General features: G+C 45.4%; 1 protein-coding gene and 1 non-coding gene across 2 annotated transcripts in view; both read left to right on the top strand.

Annotated features, from left to right (window-relative positions):
- The window catches only part of LOC126233427 (uncharacterized), a 511079-nt gene that overhangs the window by 255763 nt on the left and 230326 nt on the right, over positions 1-24990 (top strand). Inside the window, exon 7 of the mRNA XM_049942864.1 lies at positions 9673-9904. Within this exon, the coding sequence (XP_049798821.1) occupies positions 9673-9904 (232 nt within the window). The remainder of the gene's footprint in view (positions 1-9672; positions 9905-24990) is intronic.
- Trnaa-agc (transfer RNA alanine (anticodon AGC)) lies at positions 3164-3236 on the top strand. The gene has a single exon. It is a non-coding gene; the product is annotated as a tRNA-Ala (tRNA).

Below are 24990 nucleotides of genomic sequence, written 5' to 3'. Positions count from 1 at the left end.
CATCGTAATGTGGTTTCCACAAGTAAGTACGTAGTTGTAGATTTACTGTAGAATAATCTTTGGAAACTCATCTCTAGAATATTTCAGTTGATCTCTCGTAAATAAGATACAGAGATACGCCTCACATCTAATGTGTCATTCGGATGGAATGTACATTGTAACAAGTAGTATGAAATACGTTCTTCAAGGGAAGAGTCATCCGTCGTAACTTCGTTAAGAAATCATTTCTCTTGTCTTCAAGTATCAATATTACTTCATTGAGAAATCATTTGTCTTGCCTTCAAGTATCAATATTTGTGCTACATTCAAGTAAAATACATTGAAATTTCATCAAGTCTATAATTGAATAGAATTCATTTTTATATTCTTTTGCTAGGTTGCTAGTTCTCGTAGCTACAAAAGAGCGCTTCATAAAGATCGATGAGATTCCACTCTGCTTTTTTTTATACACGGTGCACAGTAGAATTACTACTTAACCGTGTTTATACATGTAAATTTCCTCCATCTGCTTGTATATAGCTGAAATTTGGAAGTACCATTAATAAAGTTAGTCGACACGTTTAATATCTCATGGACACGAGGGAGGGGAATATTTATATGGACATGAATAAGAGGAGACAGATGTGAAATTCTATTTTGTCGCGTATCATTTAGGAATTTAGCTGAACCGGTTTCGATGAACGACATCGAGGCTGCAGGTCCTAAAATGGAAGCAGAGTACGAGTTTCGTTTCAACGACGCGTCGCGTGGCTCGGATTGTGTATCTCGCCGAGGAACATTCGTATACCTTCGTCTTCTGCGGTCGGACATTCTTATAGTCTCAGTACACGAGAAATGAATACAAAAACAAATCCGTTTTGGTAAAGGAATCCGACGTTCCGTTCGCATTTGGAATTCTTTTGGGGTAGCATAACTCTGCCGGGGACGACATTTGTGTGCGATAACAACCATTATTCAGTTTGATTGAGTGTGAGGCGGGAGAACAGCTTTTCTTAGCAACCGTCCTCCGGGCGATTTCCTTATTCTTTCGGGGTTGTGAAACCACAACGACTGACGCGGGATTGAAACATGATTATTCGGGCACAGTTGACGCTGTGCTTGATTGATCAAACTGTGAGATAAGCGTATCAGCGGTGCCTGAAAGATAGCAGCAGTAGCGATTTCAGTGATCTGCTGTAGCTCTTCCATTGTGTGAGGAGTGTTTGAGTATTTACCCTACAGATAAACAAGAATCACGGGGAAAGAAATCGAAGTGGCGGTGTTGTTGAAAATATCTATGCAAGCCGTCCGTCCGCTGTGGTCGAGTGGTTCTAGGCGCATCAGTCCGAAACCGCGTTGCTGCTACGGTCGCAGGATCGAATCCTGCCTCGGGTATGGATGCGAGTGCTGTCCTTAGCTTAGTTAGGTTTAAGTAGTTCTAAATTTAGGGGACTGATGACCTCAGATGGTAAGTATCACAGTGCATAGAGCCATTTGAACCATATCTATGCAGTCGTTCTTCTTCTAGTAGATCCACATGTGGTGTAATCAGTTTCTGAACGTACAGTTTAGCATTAACAGTTTGAGAAAAAGAAATGCGTTAGGATCGGGCACCGAACACTGCGCATCAAGCATCAATCTTGAGATTACGCAACTGCTCTTTAGAGTACAGATGGGGATTTTCTGACGCATACTTGCGCATAATGTTTAAGTTCACATACGCTGACAAGTCTGAACCGTGCCTCGTCTGATTCACTCACACCCAAACCTCCACATTTCAGACACCCAGGTCGGTACCAAGCGTTGTATGTGAATACAGTATCAACCAAAACACCGATTTAGTTCGTGCTGTGTGTTGTCGTCCAGTAGAACATGCGTGAACGTTAATTAAAAGTAATATCAGAGTTATGGAGTACGAAAAGGCGTATCTGTGAGGGGGAGTTTTACAGATCTCGCATGGGTGAATTGCTAGAGCGTGATATCGTTGTACCAAGGTTCCCGCGCTCAAACCCGAGTGATAGTAATTTATTTCAACTATACGGGACAACATTTTCGTGATATGTAAAACGACTTTTCGGAGTTTGTAGCAGTGTTAGCTTGGCAGTCTGCTTTCGCATCGTTATTTAAAAGTAGCAAACGTATGACTACATTTGTGTATCTAGGTGTGGTGTTCTGTCGGGCATGTGCGACAGAACAGACACCACTCGTGATGAAGTTAGTACATTTGTAAATTTTTGGGAATTGGTGATGAGATTTTATGGGACCAAACTGCTGAGGTCATCTGTCCCTGAGCTTACACGCAACTTAATCTAACATCAGTAAACACTTCCGGGCTAAGTTGCCGTGGTCGATCTGTAGAACTTCTTCTCCCTGACGTTTCGTTCTCAACTACGGAGAAGATCTTCCGAGGTGAGTCAACGACTCACCTCGGAAGATGTTCTCCGTAGTTGAGAACTAAACGTCAGGGAGAAGAAGTTCTACAGATCGACCACGGCAACGTAGCCCGGAAGTGTTTACTGATGAAGACGCCGGCCGTGAAAGCCTACATGGAATGAACTTAATCTAACTAACTTACGCTGAGGACAACACACGCATCCATGCCCGAGGGAGGACTCGACCTCAGACGGAGGGAGCCGCGCGGACCTCCCCAACACAAACTGTTCGAGTCCCAGCCGCAGCACAAAAATAAAAAAAAAAAAAAATGATTCAAATGGCTCTGAGCACTATGGGACTTAACAGCTATGGTCATCAGTCCCCTAGAACTTAGAACTACTTAAACCTAACTAACCTAAGGACAGCACACAACACCCAGCCATCACGAGGCAGAGAAAATCCCTGACCCCGCCGGGAATCGAACCCGGGAACCCGGGCGTGGGAAGCGAGAACGCTACCGCACGACCACGAGATGCGGGCCGCAGCACAAATTTTAATTCATTTCGTCTGCTTCGATCATTATCGTAGATAATAAAAAGAGACTTAAATGTCTCAGGGAAACATTTAATTATAATATCTATAAGATCACCAATGGTACAAGGACGACCCATTACGTCCAATGCTGGGGTGCTTGCGAATACCGGAGAGCTCTGGCAGTAGCGACAATATGTAAGGGAAAAATGAATTGAAGAAGTTTGCGTTGGGGAGAGCACTCAGCTTAGGTAGTTCGTGCAGCAATGTTGACCATCGTGCTGTGGTAGTGTTGTGGTTAGCATTTCTGCCTAGCAAGCAAGAAGGCCCGGGTTTGAGTCCCGGCCGCAGCACAAATTTTATTTCATTTCGTCTGCTTCGATCATTATCGTAGATTTACAGGGTGTTTCAAAAATGACCGGTATATTTGAAACGGCAATAAAAACTAAACGAGCAGCGATAGAAATACACCGTTTGTTGCAATATGCTTGGGACAACAGTGCATTTTCAGGCGGACAAACTTTCGAAATTACAGTAGTTACAATTTTCAACAACAGATGGCGCTGCAAGTGATGTGAAAGATATAGAAGACAACGCAGTCTGTGGGTGCGCCATTCTGTACGTCGTCTTTCTGCTGTAAGCGTGTGCTGTTCACAACGTGCAAGTGTGCTGTAGACAACATGGTTTATTCCTTAGAACAGAGGATTTTTCTGGTGTTGGAATTCCACCGCCTAGAACACAGTGTTGTTGCAACAAGACGAAGTTTTCAACGGAGGTTTAATGTAACCAAAGGACCGAAAAGCGATACAATAAAGGATCTGTTTGAAAAATTTCAACGGACTGGGAACGTGACGGATGAACGTGCTGGAAAGGTAGGGCGACCGCGTACGGCAACCACAGAGGGCAACGCGCAGCTAGTGCAGCAGGTGATCCAACAGCGGCCTCGGGTTTCCGTTCGCCGTGTTGCAGCTGCGGTCCAAATGACGCCAACTTCCACGTATCGTCTCATGCGCCAGAGTTTACACCTCTATCCATACAAAATTCAATCGCGGCAACCCCTCAGCGCCGCTACCATTGCTGCACGAGAGACATTCGCTAACGATATAGTGCACAGGATTGATGACGGCGATATGCATGTGGGCAGCATTTGGTTTACTGACGAAGCTTATTTTTACCTGGACGGCTTCGTCAATAAACAGAACTGGCGCATATGGGGAACCGAAAAGCCCCATGTTGCAGTCCCATCGTCCCTGCATCCTCAAAAAGTACTGGTCTGGGCCGCCATTTCTTCCAAAGGAATCATTGGCCCATTTTTCAGATCCGAAACGATTACTGCATCACGCTATCTGGACATTCTTCATGAATTTGTGGCGGTACAAACTGCCTTAGACGACACTGCGAACACCTCGTGGTTTATGCAAGATGGTGCCCGGCCACATCGCACGGCCGACGTCTTTAATTTCCTGAATGAATATTTGGATGATCGTGTGATTGCTTTGGGCTACCCGAAACATACAGGAGGCGGCGTGGATTGGCCTCCCTATTCGCCAGACATGAACCCCTGTGACTTTTTTCTGTGGGGACACTTGAAAGACCAGGTGTACCGCCAGAATCCAGAAACAATTGAACAGCTGAAGCAGTACATCTCATCTGCATGTGAAGCCATTCCGCCAGACACGTTGTCAAAGGTTTCGGGTAATTTCATTCAGAGACTACGCCATATTATTGCTACGCATGGTGGATATGTGGAAAATATCGTACTATAGAGTTTCCCAGACCGCAGCGCCATCTGTTGTTGAAAATTGTAACTACTGTAATTTCGAAAGTTTGTCTGCCTGAAAATGTACTGTTGTCCCAAGCATATTGCAACAAACGGTGTATTTCTATCGCTGCTCGTTTAGTTTTTATTTCCGTTTCAAATATACCGGTCATTTTTGAAACACCCTGTAAATGTCTCAGGGAAACATTTAATTATAATCGTCGGAGCGTTATGGTATGGGGAATGTTTTCGTAGCCTTTCCTGGGTGATCTCGTCTTTCTAGAAGGCACTGTGGACCGACACAAGTTCGCATCTATCCTTGGGGATCGTGTCCACTCTCACTTATCAAACACCTGAAAACGCCTGATTACTTTACAAATGAGTTAATGTGTTAAATATTTGAGGTTAAGCACGTAAAACTATGCAGTCCAGCCACATTAATGTGACCACCGCCTATATTCCACGTCGACGTGCAATAGCCACTCACCGACGACAGTTGGCAGCAATAGCAGAGGAGGGTATATACAGCGTGTCGGCGGGACACAGAAGACATGCCAGAGGAAATCAATACAAGTATGCGTCTATCCCTGGGGACCATGTCCATACCTACACGCAGTTTGTTTCTCCTCGGCACGATGGCATCTACCAGCAGGACAACCCGCTCGGTTGGCCGTGCGGTCTAAAGCACGGCTTTCCGGGCGGGAAGGAGCGCCTGGTCCCCGGCACGACTCTGCCTGGCGGACTTGTGTCGGGGTCCGGTGAGCCGGCCAGTCTGTGGATGGTTTTTAGGCGGTTTTCCACCTGCCTCGGCAAATGCGGGCTGGATCCCCTTATATCGCCTCAGCTACACAATGTCGGCGATTGCTCCGCAAACGAGTTCTCCACGTACGCGTACACCACCATTACTCTTCCACGCAAACATAGGGGTTACACTCGTCTGGTGTGAGGCGTTCCCTGGGGGTCCACCGGGGGCCGAACCGCACAGTAATCCTGGATTAGGTGTGGGGCGGCGGAGGGTTGAAGTGGACTGCAGTAGTCGTCGTGGGGTTGCGGACCATTGCAGCTGCGGCGTGGGCGGAGCCTCTCCGTTGTTTCTACGTCCCCGGGTAACATAACATAACCAGCAGAACAATGCAACGAGTAACGCAGCTCGCAGTGTACGTGTGTGGTTCGAGGAACACCAGGATCAGTTTACCATACTGTCCTGGCCACCAAACTCCCCAGATGCAAACCCAGTCGAGAAGCTATGGGACCACCGTGATCGAACTGTTCGCAACATGGAAAATTGATCCTGAACAGAGAAAATTAGCGTAGCTCGCCATGGCACTGGAGCCGGCATGGCTGTACATTCCTGTCGGTAGCCTCCAGAACCTTAGTGACTCTCCTCCTACGTGTCAGCGCTGTATATGGTCGTTATTCAGGAGTTTTGGCAGGTGCTCACAGTAATGTGATTGGACTGTGTATCTTCAGCATGCATTTCTCGCGGTGTATCCATATTTTTGTGGAACTCCTGTACGTCTCCAGTCTCATAAATTCTACAGACCAACTTCAACAGCCGGTCGGGGTGGCCGAGCGGTTCTAGGCGTTACAGTCTGGAACCACGCTACCGCTATGGTCGCAGGTTAGAATCCTGCTCGGGCATGGGTGTGTACGATGTGCTTAGGCTAGTTATGTTTAAGTAGTTCTAGCGAACTGATGACCCCAGAAGTTAAGTGTCATAGTGCTCAGAGCCATTTCAAGCATTTGAACCAACTTCAACAGTCATTCGCTTACTACATCCCCCAATGATTCCAGAAATACCGAAGGAATACTGTTTGTCCCTTGTGCCTTATCGAAAAGTTAGTGCTGGGTCTGGGTGCCTATTCTGTATCTTTCCGCCATTGTGTCGATCGTTTCGGTACTCGAGAGCACCGAACGGTCTAGTACTCGAATTAGAGTCCCTGCATTATTCAGTATGCATTTCGGTAGCGATACCGTTCGGGTCTAGAGAACCGAAGCGCTGTTGTCGGTTCGTGTCGCGCAAGCCAATCAAAAGTAAGTGGCCGCTGAGCCGCGCATGCGCACTGCAGCGCCCACAGCGCCACGAACACAAAACGGCTATCAGACGACACAGGCGCGTTATTCTTCCAAGTACCGAAAATTGCGTTTACCTTGCCATAACGCATGACGCCGCATTACATCGAGCTGACGTGCCCGCCTTCATCGCCTTTGCCTCCTCCTTAACAGTATCAGGCGCAGTATATCCATTCCCATGATTCTCAGCTGAAATGGATAAAAATTTTTAGTTTTTCTGACCACAAAAAAATGGTTCAAATGGCTCTGAGCACTATGGGACTCAACTGCTGAGGTCATTAGTCCCCTAGAACTTAGAACTAGTTAAACCTAACTAACCTAAGGACATCACAAACATCCATGCCCGAGGCAGGATTCGAACCTGCGACCGTAGCGGTCTTGCGGTTCCAGACTGCAGCGCCTTTAACCGCACGGCCACTTCGGCCGGCTTTCTGACCACATGTTTGCATGCATGCATGCATAATAACGATAGCGTATTTGACTGTATTCTGCAGATTGTCATAATGTAGCAGTATGTCATCTTGTTCTTATTCACATTGACATCGTGGTTTGGAATTTACGTTTCGATAAATGAGTTAGGAATAGTGTGTAGTTGCCATATTGTTCTAATACATCTATAAAAACACCCGAAGAATTGATTCTGAGAAATTCAAAGAATAAGAACGTAAACAGAATGTGGTTATAACTCGCTCCTAGAGATCCAAATGACTAAGTAGCCCACTTCCCTATATGATATGTCGATTTGGGTCTTAAAAACAAAATTGAAAAAAAAAACGCATTTTTGAGAGCTCCTGCAGTTCGTCGAAGTTTATAACATGCATCTCATCAATGAAAATGTTTCGTATATGGTGCTACAGGCTAAAATTAATACGGCAGAGGTCTTTCATCTCTGTCTTTTCTGGTTCAGGATTCGGTCGCAGATAAATACTTGTGACAAGCAAGATTATGATGACGAATGGTGCTAGTTAGATTCCCAGTAATTTAAGTTGTGCTCTTAGATTCCAGTCTAACCTCATACTCTGAAATCGCTACATATTCGGAAAAAATGAATTATTTCTGACAAGAAAAACTATAAAGGTCACTGTCGGTTGTTTCACTCACAGCAATTTCATCTCGAACAATTTCGTATTTCGTATTTTAAACGCACAGAAACCACGAAATCATTACTGAGGAAGTGCGCTCTTACATGTAAGTAATAACGAATATTGCAGAAAAATCTTAACTTACACGATCAACAATGTCTCAGAACTTGTTGCATATATGAAGAAGAAAAAAAAATTTTGCATCCACCCATGCGCGAACGCTTGTCGTCCTGCTCATGTTCCCGCGCGCTAACAACTTTTTTCTTTTTTTTTAATTTCATTTTGTTCGTTTTCGTTCGTTGCATCTGATCGGGGCGGACGTCGCAAGACACCCTTTTAAGTTCGTTGTTGATCTATTAACTCAGTTTTTTTATGATAGAGGACAGCTATCCCTCTGACCGAACACGCTGAGCTACCGTGCCGGCATTATTAAAACTGTGTGCCGGACCGAGACTCGAACTCGGGACCTTTGCCTTTCGCGGGCAAGTGCTCTACCAACTGAGCTACCCAAGCACATCCACTTGGCCACGCCAAAGAACAGACACGCAACGCTCATTTCTTGTAATATTGTGCAGAGGAACGTAGGCTGACTTCGTTGCCAAGCGGTGCTGCGTAAGTCATCAATGCGTGATAGTTTGGAAGGTTTCCAATATCAGGCTTCACATAATTGCTTTCCATTGTTACGTGACAGTTGTAAACACGATTCGATAGTTACTAACTAATCCATTTGTGGGAGAAAGTAGACAAAGGCACTAGTAACGTCAGTTCACACTCATGTAATATACGTAAGCAGAGTCGTTGTCTTGGTATTTAATGATCTTTAAACTCTTATTTTGCATAAAAATAACACGTATTTTGAGAGAATATTGACCGGAAACGTTTTGTTTTGGATGTAATCACTCACAGTAACAACCTAACAATCGTATTTCTAACAAAGGAAAATAGTCTATTATGAACTCACTTTCTAACCGGATGCGTCCTCTGGTGTTTCTTTAGAAACACAATCACTAAATCCAAAACAACAGCTCACCGATCGACAGGGACAGACCGAAATCCAAAACCTCTCGGTACAATTGTCGTAAAATCGGTGGGAGGACCGTTCTGTAACAAGTCTCAGAAGCTTACTGAATAGGATATTTCGATAAAGAACCGAAAATGACGTCACTACCGAGACTAACCTACTACACCGATCGGTATGAACGATGCAGAATAGGGCCCCTGCTACCTGGCTTTAGGATATTTCGATAAAGAACCGAAAATGACGTCACTACCGAGACTAACCTACTACACCGATCGGTATGAACGATGCAGAATAGGGCCCCTGCTACCTGGCTTTAGGTTATTTCGATAAAGAACCGAAAATGACGTCACTACCGAGACTAACCTACTACACCGATCGGTATGAACGATGCAGAATAGGGCCCCTGCTACCTGGCTTTAGGATATTTCGATAAAGAACCGAAAATGACGTCACTACCGAGACTAACCTACTACACCGATCGGTATGAACGATGCAGAATAGGGCCCCTGCTACCTGGCTTTAGGATATTTCGATAAAGAACCGAAAATGACGTCACTACCGAGACTAACCTACTACACCGATCGGTATGAACGATGCAGAATAGGGCCCCTGCTACCTGGCTTTAGGATATTTCGATAAAGAACCGAAAATGACGTCACTACCGAGACTAACCTACTACACCGATCGGTATGAACGATGCAGAATAGGGCCCCTGCTACCTGGCTTTAGGTTATTTCGATAAAGAACCGAAAATGACGTCAGTACCGAGACTAACCTACACTGATTGGTATGCACGATACAGAATAGGGCCCCTGCTACCTGGCTTTACGTGTGTGTGTGGATGTGTGTGGCAGGCTGTGGCGGCGGCTGACGGCGCCGCTGAAGCGGACGGCTCGCGCGCTGGAGGCGGTGGAGGCGACGGTGGGCAACGCGACGGCGGGCCAGGCGGGCGCGCTCGTGTCGCTGGAGCAGTGCTGCGCAGAGACGCGGCGCGTCGCCTCGCAGGCCGACCAGCTGGTGCGCCAGGTGGAGGCCGCCGTCGCCGGCGTCGCCGCGCGCGACCACAAGCTCGACTCCAGGCTGCAGGTACGCACTGACGCTACCAGCTGTGGCGTGTTTACGTACACTCAGCTGAAAAAAGGAGTGGGATACCTCCTAACATCGTGTCGGACCACCTTTTGCCCGGCTTAGCGCAGCTACTAGACGTGGCACGGATTCGTGGGAAGTTGCCTCCGGTAGATACCTTGTTTCTTGACTTCCGCAAGGCGTTCGATACAGTTCCCCACAGTCGTTTAATGAACAAAGTAAGAGCGCATGGACTATCAGACCAATTGTGTGATTGGATTGAAGAGTTCCTATATAACAGAACGCAGCATGTCATTCTCAATGGAGAGAAATCTTCCGAAGTAAGAGTGATTTCAGGTGTGCCGCAGGGGAGTGTCGTAGGACCGTTGCTATTCACAATATACATAAATGACCTTGTGCATGACATCGGAAGTTCACTGAGCCTTTTTGCGGATGATGCTGTGGTATATCGAGAGGTTGTAACAATGGAAAATTGTACTTAAATGCAGGAGGATGTGCAGCGAATTGACGCATGGTGCAGGGAATGGCAACTGAATCTCAATGTAGACAAGTGTAATGTGCTGTGAATACATAGAAAGAAATAAAGATCCTTTATCATTTAGCTACAATATAGCAGGTCAGCAACTGAAAGCAGTTAATTCCATAAATTATCTGGGAGTGATTTAAAATGGAACGATCATAAGAAGTTGATCGTCGGTAAAGCAGATGCCAGACTGAGATACATTGGAAGAATCCTAAGGAAATGCCGTCCGAAAACAAAGGAAGTAGGTTACAGTACGCTTGTTCGCCCACTGCTTCAATACTGCTCAGCAGTGTGGGATTCGTACCAGATAGGTTTGATAGAAGAGATAGAGAAGATCCAACGGAGACCAGCGCGCTTCGTTACAAGATCATTTAGTAATGGCGAAAGCGTTACGGAGATGATAGATAAACTCCAGGGGAAGACTCTGCAGGAGAGACGCTCAGTAGCTCGGTACGGGCTTTTGTTGAAGTTTTGAGAACATACCTTCACCGAGGACTCAAGCCGTATATTTCTCCCTCCTCGCGAAGAGACCATGAGGATAAAATCACAGAGATTAGAGCCCACACACAGGCATACCGACAATCCTTCTTTCCGCGAACAATACGACACTGGAAGAGAAGAGAGAACCGATAGAGCTACTCAAGGTACCCTCCACCACACACCGTCAGGTGGCTTACGGAGTATGGATGTAGATGTAGATGTAGAAATACTAGGCCATGCTGCCTCTACTGCCGTCCATAATTGCGAAAGTGTTACCGATGCAGGATATTGTGCACGAAATGACCTCTCAATTATTTCCCATAAATGTTAGACGGGATTCATGTCGGGAGATGTGGGTCCCCAAATAATGCGCTCGGATTGTCCATATTGATCTTCAAACCAATCTCGAACAGTTGTGGCCAAGTGTCGTCACATAGTTTTCTGGGAACACAAAGTCCATGAATGGCTACAAATGTTCTCCAAATAGCCAAACATAGCTGGTAGAAGCCGACCTCGGGAAACATCAGTTTGGGTTCCGTAGAAATGTTGGAACACGTGAGGCAATACTGACCCTATGAATTACCTTAGAAAATAGTTTAAGGAAGGGCAAACCTACGTTTCTAGCATTTGTACACTTAGACACAGCTTTTGACAATGTTGACTGGAATACTCTCTTTCAAATTCTAAAGGTGGCACTGGTAAAATACAGGGAGTGAAAGGCTATTTACAATTTGTACAGAAACCAGATGGCAGTTAGTCCAGGGACATGAAAGGGAAGCAGTGGTTGGGAAGGGAGTGAGACAGGGTTGTAGCGTCTCCCCGATGTTATTCAATCTGTATATTGAGCAAGCAGTAAATGGAACAAAAAAAAAATTTGGAGTAGGAATTAAAATCCATGGAGAAGAAATAAAAACTTTGAGGTTCGCCGATGACATTGTAATTCTGTCAGAGACAGCAAAGGACTTGGAAGAGCAGTTGAACGGAATGGACAGTGTCTTGAAAGGAGGATATAAGATGAACATCAACAAAAGCAAAACGAGAATAACGGAATGTAGTCGAATTAAGTCGGATGATGCTGAGGGAATTAGATTAGGAAATGAGACGCTTAAATTAGTAAAGGAGTTTTGCTATTTGGGGAGCAAAATAACTGATGATGGTCGAAGTAGAGAAGATATAAAATGTAGACTGGCAATGGCAAGGAAAGCGTTTCTGAAGAAGAGAAATTTGTTAACATCGAGTATAGATTTAAGTGTTAAGAAGTCGTTTTTGAAAATATTTGTATGGAGTGTGGCCTTGTATGGAAGTGAAACCTGGACGATAAATAGTTTTAACAAGAAGAGAATAGAAGCTTCCGAAATGTGGTGTTACGGAAGAATGCTGAATGTTAGATGCGTAGGTCACATAACTAATGAGGAGGTATTGAACAGAATTGGGGAGAAGAGGAGTTTGTGGCACAACTTGACAAGAAGAAGGGACCAGTTGGTAGGACATGTTCTGAGGCATCAGGGGATCACAAATTTAGCATTGGAGGGCAGCGTGGAGGGTAAAAATCATAGAGGGAGACCAAGAGATGAATACTGTAAGCAGATTCAGAAGGATGTAGGTTGCAGTAAGTACTGGGAGATGAAGAAGCTTGCACAGGATAGAGTAGCATGGAGAGTTGCATCAAACCAGTCTCAGGGCTGAAGACCACAATAACAACAATAACAACAACAACAATCATTTCCAGTCAATGATCGTTTGAAAGGACCAGTCCCTTCTCTGGAAATACGACCGACACCATTATGTAACCACCACCAGCTAGCACACTGCCTTGTTGCTTCACGGAGTCTGCGCCACTCTCGAACCCTATCATCAGCTTTTATCAACTGAAATCTGCACTCATATTGAGACCTGGTACCAAGGAAGGCAGGATTGGGTTACGATTGTGGATGGGGCCGTAATCAATTGCTGTTGGTTAGGTTATTTTTCAATCACTCACATTTTATTTGGAAACAAAAACAAATAAAAGGTGACATTAAATTAAGAAGTGTTGCACGGCTGAAAGCCTTAATGACAACAAATTCAAACTATTTCTCGGCTGGAGGCCTGAATCGCAATCTTTTGAGAACCAGATAACTTCTTCAACTTGCAGTTGCAGTTATTAAAATATTTTTTAAAAGAACAAGCATCAAAATCTCACTGCTAGAATTCAATTGTCTGACTAAAGTTTTAAGACAAGTAACGCTCACAGCTGAATTTCAATCTTTTAAGAACCAGTTAACTTCTTCAAACTTGAAATTACAGTTATTAAATTTAAAAAAATCATCAAATCTGACCAAACCAAGGAGAAGGGGGAGGGGGCGCAGACGTTTCTCCAAGTTTCGACCTGGGAAAGTCCCTCAAAACTTCGCAAGCGATGAGACGGACACGGGCAGGCAAAAGTTGCATTCACTTCACGACAAGGTAACTCAGGCTAGTGACAGTTTAAACGTATGACCAATAATCATTTGCCGAATCTATCTAACGTCCGATGACCAATGAAACTTGCGGTTTTGAGGGACTTTCCCAGGTCGAACCTTGGAGAAACGTCTGCGCCCCCTCCCCCTTCTCCTTGGTTTGGTCAGATTTGATGATTTTTTTAAATTTAATAACTGTAATTTCAAGTTTGAAGAAGTTAACTGGTTCTTAAAAGATTGAGATTCAGCTGTGAGTGTTACTTGTCTTAAAACTTTAGTCAGACAATTGAATTCTAGCAGTGAGATTTCGATGCTTGTTCTTTTAAAAAATGATGGGATAACACACCCAAGCCGGAACCAGCGGTCAGCACTATGTCTTCAGACTCCGGTGTTTAGAGTATCCGGAAGCGGAAAGGAACCACTACTAGCAGAGCTTGGGAAAAAAAACAAAAAAAGAAAACCACCCAGCCCACAAATCAAGGAAGCTGTCGAACTACACGCCTTACCAGACAGCAGCGGCAAGGCGAGGAAAAGTACACTGTCGTAACATACACTAAGCTCCAGGGCAAGTAACTGGGGCGTTAGCTGTCACTAGGCAGGAAAAATACCAGTGGTTCGACTTCACAAATGATAACATATAGAATGCAACAATTAATAATAAGAAGTGGAGGAAGGCTAATTGCCGGCCAGAGTGGCTGAGCGGTTCAAGGCGCCTCAGTCTGGAACCGCGCAAACGCTACGGTCGCAGGTTCGAATCCTGCCTCGGGCGTGGATGTGTGTGGTGTCCTTAGGTTAGTTAGGTTTAAGTAGTTCTAAGTTCTAGGGGACTAATGACCTCAGATGTTAAGTCCCATAGTGCTCAGAGCCATTTGAACCATTTGAAGGCTAATTAGTTTCGCCTTCCCCAAACGCTCCGCGACCCTGCGAGCAGCAACACGCAAGCAAATGGCGAGATCTCACAACGGTGGGGGTTTCTCTACTTGAATTAAGGTCCACTCAACTTAAACTTCCCGAATCCGGTTGACAACGAGGTTGTACCCCTCGCGACTACAGCCCTTCCATCCGGCAGTGCATGCGAGCAACCAGTGGTCCCGGCGTGTCCTCGCGCTGCGCGTACCTGGCTGGTAGTCCATCCCCAACCGAACTGCGGACTCACACGACACGGAAACACCACAACGTCGCCCCAAAGATAGTACCACCGTTACTAGATATCGATAAGTGCCCCTGCTGCCACTAGCGGACAACGCTTCCAAACATAGTGGCGCCAATGAGCACATTAAGAAGACGACAACTGTAACCATACCAACTAAACGATGCCAACCTAGCAAGGGCACCAACGCGAGTCGCAGCACGGCTCACATATGACCACGCCACAGTCATATGAGTAATGGTCTCCAAGTAGCCAAACACAATCATTTCCAGTCAACAATCGTTTCAGTTGGATCAGAGGACCAGTCCCTTCCATGTAAACGCAGGTCACACCATTATGTAGCCACCACCATCTTGCCAGTGCTTTGTTGACAAGTCGGTTCCATCGCTTCGTGGGGTCTGGAGCACACTGGAACCCTATCATCAGCTCTTGCCAACTAAAATCGGGACTCACATGACCAACCAACGGTTTTCCTGTCGTCTGGGGTCCAACCGATATGGTCACGAGGCCAGGAGAGGCACACCAGACGCTGTCGTGCTGTTAACAGAGGCACTCGCTTCGGTCGTCCTCTGCCACAGCGCATTAACGCCAAATTTCTCCTCACTGTCCCATAGAGTAAATATCTCTGGAGTGAGCATTGCGTTCTGCGCATGTTGTCGACATTAACCCAGGATTGTCACGTGTTTTCGGGACTTCGCTGTGCGTGTGTGCTTTCTGCAGCGTTTGAAGTTTATAATATCAAGAGTTTTTGTTGTGTTTCACCGTTTGTTGATAGTGCAATAGCGAGCGTGAATTACTGTTGTTGCTACGGATGCAAAGAAAAGTATGTGAAAGGAGGGATAGTAACTTTTCATGGGTACATACCATGTAGCTCTAATTATAGTTATCACGTTAGTAAGAGACACTGTACATGTTTAAAAATTTCGAGACACCTTATAACTAAGGCTTGATTCTGTAGACCTATTTTTCTACGATTTTATGACTATATAACAGATATTACGACTCGCACAAAAGCTTACAAACCATCGCTTTCTCTCGTAAATTTACTAGTGGAACAGGAAAGGGAATGGTTAGTTGTTTCAGTAAACACTATCCTCCAAGCATTTATCAGTGACTTGTCGATTATGTATAGAGATTACTCAGTCTACTATTTATTTAATAAACTGGGAGCAAGTACTTAAAATGCGTTAAATAAATACTTCAAAGTGCCACCAGTAAGAAAAATTGTGCTTTAGGTCGCAAAAACGAGAAAATAAATACGCAGAAATACAAGAAAAAAAGGACGATTTAGCAGGGATATAATCGCTAATGTGTGGCAAATTCGGTGTTTTTCGGACACTTGCAAAAGTACTAGCATACTGTCAAGTCGTTTTGCAGGACTATCACTGCAAAAATGTACTTCAGGCTGTGTAGTACTATAAAGTGCCGAAAATTACCAAAAATAGAGTGCATCTGAACTATGACACCTATCGCAAAGAAGCAGAATGTAATATCATTTGCCCTTAAAAGTTACGTAGCTGGTTCATTCCAGGCATCAAATGGATACTGTTAAAATGTCTGCGCAACATATATAAATAATCCACTACACGTACGAAAAGAATCCGTCTGTACTAGGGATGTAGTGACATTATAAATATACAGGGCGCTATACGGACAAACACACGTCGTCCCGAGATCACGTGACCAGGCCGGCAATGCATGTTGACAACACAAAATCTGTTCTGCGTATGTGAAAGCTCACTCCAGAGATATTTACTCTACGCACTGTCTTAACGGATATGTTTGTCGTACGTTCCACATTGACTTCTCCGATTTTTTTCACGCAGTGTTGCTTGTCTGTTAGCACTAACAACTCTACGCAAACGCCACTGTCCTTGTTTAAGCGATTGCCATCGGCTACTTCGTTCTCCGTGGTGGGAGGTAATGCCTCAATTTAGATAGTCCTGGGACACTCTTTACGCTGTGGATCTCGGAATAATGAATTCCCTAACGCCTACCATTCCGCGTTCAGAATCCGCTAATTGCCGCCGTGCGGCCACAATCACAATTGAAACCTTTTTACATGAGTCGTCTGAGTACAAAATGACACCTCCGCCAACGCTCTGCCCTTTTATACCCTGTGTAAGTAATAGTAGCGCCATCTGTATATGTGCAAGTCGCTATACCATGACTTTTCTCACCTCAGTACACCCCGACGTTTCTCGTATCATAGTCTCCCGATCATGCGATCGTGGCAGCATATTGGTCGCACCGCCTACTGCAGACACAGGTTCTCTAAATTTACCGAACCGAGTTTCGCGAGAAGTAACTCGTCTCCCTTCCGCGCATTCCCATTCAAGTTCTCTGACTAACGCTTTTACACGCTCGTATGAGCTACACCGATCTGTCATGGTCATAGCAACGCATTCTGAATTCGTTGAATGTCTGTTACAACGCCTACTTGATAAGAACTCCTAACACTGAGACAATAGTATGGAACTGGTAGTTCTTGTATCTTGTGTGTAATTTCCTTCACAGATGCACTGCACTTTATGAGGTGTGTGTCAAAAATCCAAGTCTTGCATCTATTTTCTTCTTTGTTCATCCCATTTCATATCATTTCTTAGTATTGCCCTTAAATACAATGATGTGACGCCCATAATGTGCACCACTAATCTTAATAACAGACACTATCAGTTTCTTTCTATATGCTACACACATCATCCATTATTTATGCGCATTTTCAGAGAGCCGCCATTCATTTTGCCCAAATCTTTTTTCAGTTTTTGATAATCGTCCAACGAAGTTACTTTCCTGTACGCAACAACATTGCCAACGAACAATCTTATAGGGCTGCTGCTACTAACGGAGAATTTTTTATCTACCGCTAAATCGCCCGCTGCATCGCATAAAACAGCTTCAGAGATATGATTAGAAGAGATGACGTTAACTACGTAAATCATTTATGGTTGATTACAAAAAGCATGTATACAACCGATATTGAGAAGTATTTACATTTTTCTGTGAAACTAGTTTTTCTCTTATATTTTCTGCAGTGATATAACTGAGTAGGCATCTACAGTGATTCATGTGTTGACCCTATAAGCCGTTAGATAGCCAACCTGGATCTGTGACTGACTGATTTATAGCCGTTTAGCAGTATAGATATTGGAAAAACTGAGAGTCGTATTCGTCTCCTTGGGGAACATCCAACGTTCCTTCCGTTCCTGTGGAATATTCGTCATCCAGTATAACATACAGGAATCACATATTCATTGGGACAATGACACGCTTTCGAAGATACTCTTTCTGATCATATCTTGCTCAGTAATTGACGACGTAGTACATCATTAACAATAATTGTCTTTAATTCTGTACTTCTGAGATTTTCCCTTTTCTGTAAACAAGGGTAAGCCGTGCTCTTTTACAGTCACACAGGACTATTGACTGCGCTAGACATTCTTCAAAAAGCTGAGCTACCAAAGGAACTGATCCCGAGACGTTTTCAGTGCATCTGACTGGAATTCGATCATGCCTGGTGCCTAGTTCACTTTTAGACATCTTATCGTTTTTAATACTTTGGGTGTTAAAGTCGGTATCTGTCTTACACGGAACGAAATTACCAGAAATTTGATGTTTTTTTCGTACAAGAAAACACGTATTAAATCCTACCACACACGCAGTAACTGTACTTTTTTCGGACGAATCCTCTCTTTGCGTCTACCACCTTTACAACACAAACTTATCGTACGTGACCAAACTTTGTCACCTTTAATTCGCAATACCAGAAACTGTTGAAATACGATCTAATTATACTGTTTTTCGCAGACGGAATTTTGATGCTATGTCAGATAATATAGATCGAGCTAAAACTATCTAAATTTATCCTAAAACAATTTTGAAAAAATTCCGTGAAATGTTTTCTGAAATCATTTGTCTGAAGATAAGAAATAAAATACATTAGTGGAAAATTTGATTCACCTCTTTTGATGTACATGGTTCCGAGCATCATTCAGAGGTTAATTCTGTCCAGTAATGTTGTCAAGAAATTGCGCCTGCTCACTTCATCTCCCGTAACTGTTGAGCCACTTGCAGCTTATAAGGGTGTATAAATTCTGTTACACAGTCTTCTGCAAAGACATGCGATGGATTTGTAATATTCTGGAATGGCGGCCGACAGATCACTATAGGGTTCGTTGCAGAGGTGCATCTACATCTACATCGATACTCCGCAAGTCACCATAGAGTGCGTGGCGGGCTACTAGTCATTTCCTTTCCTTCGCAAATGAAACGAGGTAAAAACGACTATCTATATTCCCCTGTATGAGCCCTAATTTCTCATATATTATCTTCTTGGTCCTTACGCGCAATGTATACTGCTGGCAGTAGAATCATTTGGCAGTCAGTTTCAAAGGCCGGTTCCCTAAATTCTCTCAGTAGTGTTTCTCGAAAAGAACGCCGCCTTCCCTCCAGGGATTCCCATTTGAGCTCGTGAAGTATCTCCGTAATACTTAGTGTTGTTCGAACCTACCGCTAATAAATCTAGCAGTCCGCCTCTCAGTTGCTTAAATGTTTTCCTTCAGTCCTAGCTGGTTACGATCCCAAACACTCCAGCAATAATCGAGAATATGTCGAACCGGCGTCCTATATGCGGTCTCCTTTACAGGTGAACCACTCTTTCCTAGTCCCATTTCATATCGCTTTGCAACGTTATGCCCGGATATTTAAACAACTTGACTGCGTCAAGCAGGACACTAGTAACATTGTATGTGAACGTTACAGGTTTGTTCTTCCTACTCATCCGCATTAACTTACATTTTTCCTTATTTAGACGTCCGGCGTTCGAACTATCATTGCCGGTATCTTATGCTTCACATTCGTTACTGACCCGCCATACGCCATTGTTTTATTCGCCTGGATGTAGTCGTTCTGTGTGGAACACGGAAACTGCGGTCTCTTCCTCGGTGCATTGCACGTTAAATATCCTCAATGCTATGGAACAACGGAACTGCTCCCCTCCGTCAATACGCACTTGCACTGGACAATGTCCCCTACTGGAGTGAATGGCGTGATATGTGGATCCGATCAGATGCTGTAGATGGCGCGAACACATCTACACTCCTGGAAATTGAAATAAGAACACCGTGAATTCATTGTCCCAGGAAGGGGAAACTTTATTGACACATTCCTGGGGTCAGATACATCACATGATCACACTGACAGAACCACAGGCACATAGACACAGGCAACAGAGCATGCACAATGTCGGCACTAGTACAGTGTATATCCACCTTTCGCAGCAATGCAGGCTGCTATTCTCCCATGGAGACGATCGTAGAGATGCTGGATGTAGTCCTGTGGAACGGCTTGCCATGCCATTTCCACCTGGCGCCTCAGTTGGACCAGCGTTCGTGCTGGACGTGCAGACCGCGTGAGACGACGCTTCATCCAGTCCCAAACATGCTCAATGGGGGACAGATCCGGAGATCTTGCTGGCCAGGGTAGTTGACTTACACCTTCTAGAGCACGTTGGGTGGCACGGGATACATGCGGACGTGCATTGTCCTGTTGGAACAGCAAGTTCCCTTGCCGGTCTAGGAATGGTAGAACGATGGGTTCGATGACGGTTTGGATGTACCGTGCACTATTCAGTGTCCCCTCGACGATCACCAGTGGTGTACAGCCAATGTAGGAGATCGCTCCCCACACCATGATGCCGGGTGTTGGCCCTGTGTGCCTCGGTCGTATGCAGTCCTGATTGTGGCGCTCACCTGCACGGCGCCAAACACGCATACGACCATCATTGGCACCAAGGCAGAAGCGACTCTCATCGCTGAAGACGACACGTCTCCATTCGTCCCTCCATTCACGCCTGTCGCGACACCACTGGAGGCGGGCTGCACGATGTTGGGGCGTGAGCGGAAGACGGCCTAACGGTGTGCGGGACCGTAGCCCAGCTTCATGGAGACGGTTGCGAATGGTCCTCGCCGATACCCCAGGAGCAACAGTGTCCCTAATTTGCTGGGAAGTGGCGGTGCGGTCCCCTACGGCACTGCGTAGGATCCTACGGTCTTGGCGTGCATCCGTGCGTCGCTGCGGTCCGGTCCCAGGTCGACGGGCACGTGCACCTTCCGCCGACCACTGGCGACAACATCGATGTACTGTGGAGACCTCACGCCCCACGTGTTGAGCAATTCGGCGGTACGTCCACCCGGCCTCCCGCATGCCCACTATACGCCCTCGCTCAAAGTCCGTCAACTGCACATACGGTTCACGTCCACGCTGTCGCGGCATGCTACCAGTGTTAAAGACTGCGATGGAGCTCCGTATGCCACGGCAAACTGGCGGACACTGACGGCGGCGGTGCACAAATGCTGCGCAGCTAGCGCCATTCGACGGCCAACACCGCGGTTCCTGGTGTGTCCGCTGTGCCGTGCGTGTGATCATTGCTTGTACAGCCCTCTCGCAGTGTCCGGAGCAAGTATGGTGGGTCTGACACACCGGTGTCAATGTGTTCTTTTTTCCATTTCCAGGAGTGTACATCTTAGCTGGGTGGCCTGCCGAAAATTTGCAATTTCCTGTGGACCACCCTGTATTACAAAGTACTAATTTCATCCTGTGTCGGATAGGAAAGCCGACGCCCTTGACTCAGTGGTAACACCGGTTTTCGTCAGATCACCGGAGATAAGCGCTATAGCACTCGGACGGGTGACCGTCCGCTCTACCGAGCGCTGTTGGAGAAGGGGGTGCACCCAGCCGTGTGGGGGAAATTGAGGAGCTACTTGGATGAGCAGTAGGAGCACCATTCACGAAAACTGACAACGGCCGGGAGAGCTGTGTGCGGGGCACACGCCCCTCCATTTCCCCATCCATTGACGCTTATTGGCCGAGGATGACACGGTGATCGGTCAGTACCGTTAATGTCTTCCGATATGTGTTCGGACGGAGAGAGGAAGTTGGACAGGCAAAGCTAAAATAATGTCATACCTAATAAATAAATTGTAGACGGAAAAAGTACAACAAATAATGCTAGATTATTAGCATAACGACAAAAACATCATTTTTATTAACGTTTACACTGCTGTATGCTTAAAAGCCAAGTGGAGCCGGTGGATAGAAACTAGCTGCAGGTGTCGTACCAAACGTAATTAAAACTGTGAGTTAACAAATGGTTACAAACACGCCCCGAATTATTTGTTTTAAAAGAAGGGCACCTCTTTGTGGCTAATCAGCAAGATACGGTTTTTTTTTACTTTGATATCAACGCCCTTTTATACTGATGTCGGTAAAGAGATCCTGCGTATTTTTTGGTTCATCATTGTCCCATATTTGGTTTAACACACCTGGCAATGCTTCTGGGATCGTAGAAAACCTAAAACGACCAAACTGTTGTCTTCTCCTTATTTCTAGAATTTATTGCTCTGTGCACGCTTCTGTTTGTAAGAAAAAATTACAAACTCCTTTAAACAACACGATCTGGGCTCACTAGACGCCGCATGTAACAGATCGACTTGGGACCGCTTGGCGCGCTGTTACACGAGCAAAAAAACTGCTATACAGTGGAAGTGATCTCATTACGAACTCGCGCCGATGATACGTTACTCACCGACCGTTGTGTCATATGAGGATTCATCTGCAGGTGGAGTGATTCAGATTCATCTCAAACCATTTGATGCGTCGATCGCACTAACTTAGAAGTAAAGGTGAGGTCTACTGATATGGAAGGAAACGTTATATCGTTGATTTGCATGGTTAGAAGTAAAGGTGAGCTCTACCGATATGGAAGGAAACGTTACATCGTTGATTTGCGTGGTTACTTAAACTTGATAAGCATGTGAAAGTTGGGACTCTAGAAAACTAAATATAGGTAGGTTGGAACTTAAATAGTGGCAACTCTGCTGTGGAGACACTATGCTATGGAATCTACTATTGTCGCTGATAGCACACTTTGTTGACATGCCTACATTACCTCCGGCGTGCGCACAGTCGAGGGAAACACAGTCACTTGTGAGCGAGCGGTCTAACGTAACGGTATCACTATGTTTTCGAAACAGGAATAGCGGAGTTGTATCAAGATTGAATGTGCCAGAGGTCGTAAAACGCGACAGTGTCATCAAGGTCTTCAAGAGGTGTGCGGGGAATCGGCATTACCGTACAGAACAGTGGCCCGTTGGGTGAAAGCCTTCAACGAACGTCGGCAAACTGTGTACAGACATACATCGGGGAGGTCGTCCTAGCGTCTCTGAAGAAGAAGTGCATGTTGTTGCCGCGTTAGTGGACAGTGATCGACGCCATCGATTCGTGAGCTCGCTCACGAAACCGGATTAGCGCATACGACTGTACTTCGCATCCCGAAGGAACGCCTGGGCACGCGAAAAATTGCATCACGGAGGGATCCGCATCACTTGACGGAAATACAGAAATGGATGAGTTACGATGCTGCTCAGACGCACTTGGAGCGCTATGAGCGCGAAGGAGAGGCTTTCTTACGCCGTATCGTAACACTGGATGAGAATGGGCCACATCGTACGAGCCAAAACTGAAACACCAGTCTAACGAATGGCGTCATTATGGGTCGCCGCGAAAGTCGAAACTTCGTCAGAGCCCCTGTATGGTGAAATTTATGGTGATTCTCCTGTACGACTGAGATGGTGTTATCCTAACGCATTACGTTCCTCCACGGCAGACCGTCAATGCACAGTATTACTGTTCGTTTATGGAGCATCACCTGCGACTAGCTTTGCGAAAGAAGCGGCGACACTTTCTGCGCAACTCACCCATCATTTTGCACGACATTACGCGGGCGCATACAGCGCAAGCTGTGGCTGCTCTGTTCGGTCGATGGGATTGGGAAGTACTGTACCATCCACCATACTCCCCGGATCTAAGTCCTTGTGACTTTGATTTGATTCCGAAGATGAATGAACCACTTCGTGGCATTCGCTTCAGAACTGTTCCAGAGATTCGACAGGCAGTAGACCGCTCCATTCGCACCAACAACAGAACAGGCTCTTCTAACGGTATACTACGCCTTCCACATCGTCGGCAACGGGTCACAATGCTGGTGACTACTTTGAAGGACAGTAACAGGTGCAAGCATGTAACTCTTTTGTATCGGTTGCGAATAAATAGTTGCCACTATTTAAGTTCGAACCCTTCAGAATACATTTTTACGTGACAGGTAGGTATGAAGTGGAATTCAGAAGACTGAAAGAAAGAGCCTGCATTACTGAAACAATGTTACCGGAGACAAAAGTAAAGAAGGAAGACGCAGTTCGTCGACGACGGAGTCATTAGAGACGGAGGAAGACCTTGGACTGGACGACGATGGTGAAAAGAACCACCCTTTTACCTTCCAAAACAACCACCCGAGTAGCTGCTTTAAACAATGTTGGAAAATTACGGAGAAAGTTAATGTGGAAGATTGAATCTGCGTTTGATCTTCGGAAACTCTTCACTGATGGTTCAGTGCCCTGATCACCATGTCACGTCGCTCACTGATCTCGCTCGATAGCATCACGTAACGTTGTTGTTGTGGTCTTCAGTCCAGAGACTGGTTTGATGCAGCTGTCCATGCTACTCTATCCTGTGCAAGCTTCTTCATCTCCCAGTACCTACTGCAGCCTACATCCTTCTGAATCTGCTTAGTGTATTCATCTCTTGGTCTCCCTCTACGATTTTTACCCTCCATGCTGCCCTCCAATACTAAATTCGTGATCCCTTGATGCCTCAGAACATGTCCTACCAACCGATACCTTCTTCTAGTCAACTTATGCCACAAATGTTTCCTCCTTCCCAATTCTGTTCAATACGTCCTCATTAGTTATGTGATCTACCCATCTAATCTTCAGCATTCTTCTGTAGCACCACAATTCGAAAGCTTCTACTCTTTTCTTGTCCAAACTATTTATCGTCCACGTTTCACTTCCATACATGGCTACACTCCTTAAAATACTTTCAGAATCGACTTCCTGACGGTGAAATCTATACTCGATGTCAACAAATTTCTCTTCTTCAGAAACGTAACGTAGGCTGCATTATTTACGACTGCCGACTTCCATTACCGCTACGGCTGGCGCAAGGTGCGGTCTGCGAATATAGTTAATGCACATGAGGATGCCATTAGCAGACATCGCAGAAACTGCACCTGACTAATTATCACAAGTTTTGTGTCATCTGCAGCAAAAGAAACTACAGTGGCTAGCAATATAAAATGTCTTTAATATATCCAAGCTAAAGCAGATGGAGCAAGCTGGAACCCTGGGGGACACTACACGTAATTACTTCCCATCAAGGTAACGACTGATGAACTGTGGACAAACAATTCACTGGATATTTTTCGTGAGTATTTTTCTATCTACTACGTAAGATCGCTAAACATTTTAAAATTTCGTTTCACCTTTGCTTGTTTAATACCGTGAGAGCTACATAAAATGAACAGACGGCTGCGTCGGAAAGCGAAACGTATGAAATGAGCTAACTCTGTCAACAATCCGGGGCCGTTTGTTCCTTAGCA

This window comes from Schistocerca nitens, chromosome 1 (assembly GCF_023898315.1).
Source record: "Schistocerca nitens isolate TAMUIC-IGC-003100 chromosome 1, iqSchNite1.1, whole genome shotgun sequence".
NCBI classification, from domain to species: domain Eukaryota; kingdom Metazoa; phylum Arthropoda; class Insecta; order Orthoptera; family Acrididae; genus Schistocerca; species Schistocerca nitens.
The sequence above is the reverse complement of the archived record's forward strand: the minus strand, read 5'-3'. Positions and strand labels throughout refer to the sequence as shown.